At 33.9% G+C, this 6,771-nt stretch overlaps 1 protein-coding gene across 1 annotated transcript; it reads right to left on the reverse strand.

Moving 5' to 3' along the window:
• Positions 1 to 3,499: 3,499 nt before the first annotated feature.
• LOC104234167 (glyoxylase I 4-like) lies at positions 3,500 to 5,232 on the reverse strand. The gene is made up of 3 exons (XM_009787690.2): positions 4,731 to 5,232; positions 4,133 to 4,467; positions 3,500 to 3,845 (listed from the first exon to the last, which is right to left on the reverse strand). The coding sequence occupies exons 1-3, from the start codon at positions 4,964 to 4,966 to the stop codon at positions 3,748 to 3,750; spliced, it is 669 nt and encodes a 222-aa protein (XP_009785992.1). The 5' UTR covers positions 4,967 to 5,232; the 3' UTR covers positions 3,500 to 3,747.
• Positions 5,233 to 6,771: the final 1,539 nt, after the last annotated feature.

The raw sequence follows: 6,771 nt of genomic DNA on the forward strand, positions 1-6,771 counted from the left end.
TGTATCTAACTAATATTAAACTAACAAATATTCATTTAAACAATAATACAAACATGAAATAAACATGAAAACAACTAATTAAACTTCTATTTTGAAATCTGAAAATTAATTTTAACAAAGCACATGAACATGAACAAACTAGAAAAAATGATTTCAACGATAAACAACGAACAAAACAAGAATCAAATATTTAACGATTTTAACTTTTAGAAATATAAAAACGAAATATGGACAAAATAAAACTCAAAAACAACTAACCGGAGATGAATCAACGAAGAACTTTGATTGTAAACAAATCTGTCCGAGCCTCGACCAAAGCTCGAACAAATGACGACGAAGACGAAGAGAAGATGAAGCAGCCCGTAGCTACTGCCGCGACGAGCAGCAGCAGCAGTCCGTCCAACACCTGCTGCGACGAGCAGCAGCAGCACGACGTCGAGACAGCAGCAGCGGCGGCGACAGGCAGCAGCATCGGCGGCGACAGGCAACAGCACAGCGCGGACAGCCATGGACGACGACATGGTCGACGTCAAAGCTCGTCCATGGCTGTGTTCGTTTGGTTGTTTGGTTGAGACAAAAGCAGCAGCGACGGGGCTTCGAATAACAGAAGGAACAAACAACGGGCTGGTCGACGCACAAGCAGAAGCAACTGGTGGCGACGACGGACTGTTTTGCCGGAGAAGATGAAGCTCGACCAAACGACGACGAACTAGAGCAACAATGGTGGACGAAGAAGATGAAGTGCTTGGGCAGCAGCTGTTTGGACGATGAGGGTGTGTCGAAGAAGAAGGTAAAGGGCAGCCATGGATGCTTGGTTGGAGCTTTGGAGGAAGAAGAAGAAGATAGGAGAGGGGGGGGGCGCGGATGGTTTAGATTTTAGGGTTTTCTTCTTTTAGTTTTTGTTTTGTTTTTGTAAAATGTAAGACAAAAGGGGTTTGGGTCTTTTGGGTTATGGACTGGGTCGACCCAGTTCGAAATGGACTGGGTCGTAGGGAAGATTGGGCCATTTTTTGGGCCTATGGCTTGAAATCGAAGAAGAGGCCCAATTCCGACTTTCTTTATATTTTCGCTCTTTTTTCTTCTTTTATTTCTCTAAAACTAAATTATAAAAATACTTAAACTATTATTAAGAATTAAATTAAGTTATAAAAGCGCAAATTAACTCCCAATAACAATTAACGCACAATTAAGTAATAATTAAGCATAAAATTGTATATTTGGACATTAAATGCTAAAAATGCAAACGATGCCTATTTTTGTAATTTTTAATTTTTTGTAAACAAATTTAATTAGTAACAATTATAGAATTAAATCCTACATGCAAATGCGACATATTTTTGTATTTTTTTTATTAATTTAACAAATAAACAAACACAGACAAATACAAATAATTATCCAAAATATCACAAAATCTCACAAAATTTCACACCAAGGAAAATCATTTTATTTTGAATTTTTTGGGAGTAATTCTCATATAGGGCAAAAATCACGTGCTTACAATTATTATTATTATTATTTATACGCGTGTCTCTAACAAGAACACTCAAAAAAGAGACTCCAAAATTATAAAATTTTATAAAATAAGCATTCCTGCTAATCTCAAATTTATGAGTTTTCATTCCTGTTAATCTCAAATTTATGAGTTTTCTTCTTTCATATCCGAAAAATTTAGGTCTTAATGGTAATTTTCGATTGAGATCAATCTTTTTTCATTATATCATAAAAATTTGTGTTAGTCTATGGTTATTAAATATAATTTAAATCTCTTTACTATTAAATTATGACAAATATTTCGTAACCATTGCTTAAAGAAGATGAGATTTGTGATTTTAATTTTTGAGAACTTGTAGTTTATTTAATTCTATACTTGTGGAGTATGATTTATCTATTGATGATATTTTTAAAATTTTTTTTTTTTTGCTTGATGTAATTCCCTTATTGAAGATGTTATCTTACTTGTGTAAATTTATTTTTAATATACAAAAGAAAGATGTAATTTTCTAGTAAAAATGTTGATTTTACTTGTGTTGGTATAATAAATGTATGATTCCTTATTCAAAATGCTAATTACGTCTATTTTAATATCAGAGATGTAATTTTTTTATTTGCAAATAAAAAATACCTATTAAGTTGACCCGAAAAAATATTCCTAACAAATTTCAATTAGTTGTTACAAAGTATATATTAAAAGAAATTATGGCACCCATTACCTTAAACTGCCTCTGATTGGTATTAAGTGAATGATAAGTATTAAGCATACCCCTTACTGTTTATTTTGTCTCTATATATTTATTTGCTAGACGAGATAGATGACTGTTCAGTGTATTATACAGTATAGTAGTAGTTGTTTTATGAAAGACGGCTGCAAGTTAACTGCTTCAGTGATCGCGCAGACTTTTTTTAAATTACGTTAACCAAACTTAATTATTGGTGAAAATAGTACAGGCTAGCTAGTTTTCGTACTAATAATTGAAAAGTAGTCATCATTTGCAAAGTCATTGAAAAATAGTTACTATTTTGCTGCAACACGAAAAATTTCAGCATAATATACTGGAGATTGGTGCACTTGTATATGAACTTCCAGCATATTATGCTGGAAGTCCAACATACGGAAAGTTCTAGTATAATATACTGGAGATTGGAGCACATGTGTATGAACTTCCAGCATATTATGCTGGAACTCCAGTATATTATACTGGAATATTTTCTGGATCTTGAATAGTATTTTCGTTCAAATTTATCTTTACATGAAAAGTGACTAAATTTCTATTACTTTTGAAACTGTGACTATTTTTCAATTAGCAATTATGAATCTGATTATTTTTTAATTTCACCCTAATTATTGTGACATGAGATCGCTGGTTCCAAACATTAATTTTCGCAATTAATCAATGTAGCCAATAAAGAGAGGTTCCTACTTAAATGTGGTCAAAAGGGCAATAAATTAATAACCAACGGTGGGCCAGTAAGAGCGCCTTATTTATAGCTTTATTAAGCAAATCATTTACTATTAGAGTTGGCCTGGCCAAATCCTCGAGTTGCTAGGGTCGGAACTAAAGTGTCGAATGTCTTCGTTTTTCATTTTGATTGTAGATATCAATAGCTCTATTTTATGAAAATAGAATTTACATACTCAGGGATTACATAATAGTAATTCTAATATTCAATTGTCATTCAAAACAAAACAAATAAAGGTATGCAGCTTTTTATTAGCAAACTTTTTAGTTGTCATATTCACATTTTACACTTAATAGTATGCATTTCTTAAAAATAATAAGATGCTGAAAAGCATAAGATACTGAACTTACTTTTGCTATATTTTACATTTAACTTACTTATCTTGAACTTATTTTTCCATACCTGATCAAATACAAATATAATTGAAACCTATGGATTACTATAAACCACTATGCTACTTTTAATAAATTAAACTATTTAAAAAAACTGATAGCTTGTTGTAAAGGAAATAATAACAATGCAATTAATAAGAAGAGTTGACTTCCTTAGAACACATAACATGCCATCCGTCATTTATTTTTTGATATATGAACAGCCAGAATCATGCATTAACAGATACCAAAATCCTAGAGTACAAATATTATATGTATGTGCTTAATGCTCTCTCTGCACATACTGGTACATAAATAATAATATTACAAAAAAGGATTTTTACGGTATGTTTGGGTTGTTGGAAAAGGGGTCTAAATTTATGAGGGGTAAAATCACTCTTTTTGCCGACAATATCACTCAAAAACAAATATCTATCATGTCCAAAGCTAAATTTTCCATCATCAGAGATTCCACTTCTCTTGAGCAGTTCATATTTGCACCTCTGCTTCCATTTTCTGCATTTACAATCAAATCAATTACAATTCAGTCTCTATTATTCGAATCTAATTGATGTTTTTTTTTAACTTTGGCCAAATGGCCCTGACCACTTAAACTTGCACAGTTTGCAAATTCGATACATATAGACTTACACTTTTTCTATTCGAACACTCAAATATTAACTTTGTAAGGAAGGAGCAGCGAGTTAAATTATAGTACTAATTTTGTTAAAAAAATATTCTGTCACTGAATATGAGTTTTTTGTGTTCTAAAAATTTTGAACTACTATAGGTAATGTACATACCGTAAATGGAATTAGGCATTGTTTGGTTGAAGGTTGGAGTGGCAAACTTCTTGAGAGGACAAGAGGAAAGTGGAAGAATTGGAATATTTTGACAATTACAGATCTCAATCATGTTGCCATCTGGATCATGAAAGAAGAGTTGATCCACAGTGACTCCACCTTCTTTCACAGTTGCTGTTACATACTCAATCTTCAACTCATCCAATCTTTCTATAATGAGATCCATATCCGAACACTGGAATGAAATGTGGTTATCTTTTGGGTTTATCTTTCCCTTCTTTGACTGTGCATCTTCTTTTCCTAATAAATGTATTCCAATTCCATGGTTGAACAACCTGCAAAAATCAACTCAAATATATCAGATTTGTTATCGTTAGACAATTTTCAAATCTTAGAAAGCGTAACAATATAACCAGGAGGTCATTGTTTAAGTTGTAAAAACGGTCTCTTACAAAAATACAAGGTAAGGTAATGTAGTTTGATCATTCGCTGGATCTCGTGCATAACAAGAGCTTAGGACGTCCGTTTTCAAAATCTTAGGGCAAATGCATGTAAAAAACAAATTAATTAAAGAGAGAATGTGTGTGTTTATTCATACCAAGCTCCATCAAAGTCAAAGGAAGAGGGTCTTTTGATGAGGACAAAACCAAGAACTTGCTCATAGAATTGGGCAGATCTGGCAACAGATTTGCAGACATAGGAAACATGGTTCAATGCCAACAAAGGCATCCTCTTTTCATCATCAGACGAAGAGGATGTTGTTGATGAGTAATCTGATGACCAGTTGAAGGTTGTCTCTTCAGCCAACTCACTTTTCACTATCTCTCTCCCCATTCTGATTTTTATGTTAATTCAACACTTGAACAAAAGGTAAGAATTTGAACTAGTAGCTAGATAGAAATTAAAAGAATTACTAGTAATACTCTATTTTCTTGATGTGGAACTTTATGTTGCAAAGCACACATATATATAAGCAAGAAAGACTAGACTAAGGGTGTTTAATAAAAGGGTTTGGTGGGGGTGGGGAGGGGCAATTATATTGTACATATCAAATACTACGTCCATACACGTCAATAAATCAGTGTATATCATATGATCTTATCCACCATCACCACTTGTGTAATTAACCCCTCAAATTCAAATATCATATCACCAACAACTATTATTTGATGCACTATCCCAGCAATATCACGTTTTGGTTGTCCATACTCTTTGAGTCTTTACGCGGATGACTTTGTCAAACCACATGACTACTACTCATCACAACTCTCCTGCCTACTCCCTTTTTATTCATTCTTTTTTTTGGTCCTTTTTATTAAGTTATTTTTGTGTGATTTAGTGGTAGCAAAATGGTTTTAAAAAAAGTTATTTATCCATATTATTCATTAAAAAATGGCGGGTATGGATAAACAATGGATAACTAATGGATTTAACATTTAAATTTGTAAAGCCTCAAATTGGGGGTTTCTCAAATTTAGCAGACTAGGAATTCTCCTAAAAGTGATCATATTCAAGAAGACATGGATAATATTGATATCCATATTATCTTCCGGTTAACCCATTTTTTATCCGTATTAAATATGATTCTGGTCAAATAATTTATCCGTTTTTGCATTATTTAATTTCGACCCGTCCGTATCCGACCTGACCCGTCCGTTTGCCGCCCCTAGTGTGATTTATAGTGTTTTGGTTCGAGTCGCTGCAATCGCTTCGATCCATCTCCTCGGTGAAAAACCGTAATATGCTATGAAGAATTCCTACCAGCAGACTTCCCTCTTATAGAACGGGTAAGCCGTCAGGTCAAAGTATGTATTTGAGGATTGCCTCTCCGTGACAGATGTCTTCCTCCTCATTTTTTCAATAACAAATTCAAATAGGCTTGACCCTTCTGCTTGAGTTATTTGTGACTGTTGAATCCTCCCCATAATCTTTGATTATTGACTTCTCCGTAATCGAACCTGCCATCGACTTCATTAGTCACTTCCCCTGCATGGTCAACTCTTGCCGGGTTAATATATTTGAATTAATCATATATTTATTCTTACGCGTAGAGATACCTATTTATAGTGGTTTGTTCGTCAGAAAAGAAACCTAGAAAGAGGAAGAGTCACTAAGACAAGAGAGCTATAGGTAAGCAAACTCGGTTCCGCCTCTGGCTGAGGAGGTAAATTCAAATCGATAGGCGGTCTCCTCGAAGAGTTTTTTGATGGGTCTAGTCCTTTAGTCTCTCAAACAAAACTTCTCCAATCGGCCTCTTTCTTCTCATTATTCTGTTGGGCCTAGGGTACTACGGCCTTTTTTATTCCACGTGGAATCAACCATTTATGTTATCGTCAGAATAAATTGTCTATATCATACCTCCTTGGGGTGTAGTCTTTTCACAAATCTTAAGTGAACATGAAATACTTAGTGCGCCAAATCGTCGTTTATCTTATTACTTTTTTGAAGCGGAAACTGAATTATCAGATGGCGAGTTACCCCTTTTCCTCATTCTCCAATCCGTAATATGAATCATATGATTTAGCAACCCCCCCCCCCCCCCAAAAAAAAAAAAATATGAATCATGTGCGCAACTCCTGCATAAGGCCAAAACTGTAGAATCTCGGACAAACAAATGCCTGTGAGAAACAACTAAATAA

Source organism: Nicotiana sylvestris, chromosome 1 (genome assembly GCF_000393655.2).
Source record: "Nicotiana sylvestris chromosome 1, ASM39365v2, whole genome shotgun sequence".
In the NCBI taxonomy this organism is placed as follows: domain Eukaryota; kingdom Viridiplantae; phylum Streptophyta; class Magnoliopsida; order Solanales; family Solanaceae; genus Nicotiana; species Nicotiana sylvestris.

Coding starts and splice junctions, on each gene's coding strand:
- LOC104234167 (XM_009787690.2), bottom strand. CDS start 4,966: ATGGGGAGAGAGATAGTGAAAAGTGAGTTGGCTGAAGAGACAACCTTC. Junction 4,468..4,730: donor TTTGACTTTGATGGAGCTTG/GTATGAATAAAC, acceptor TGATTTTTGCAG/GTTGTTCAACCATGGAATTG. Junction 3,846..4,132: donor AATGCCTAATTCCATTTACG/GTATGTACATTA, acceptor TTGTAAATGCAG/AAAATGGAAGCAGAGGTGCA.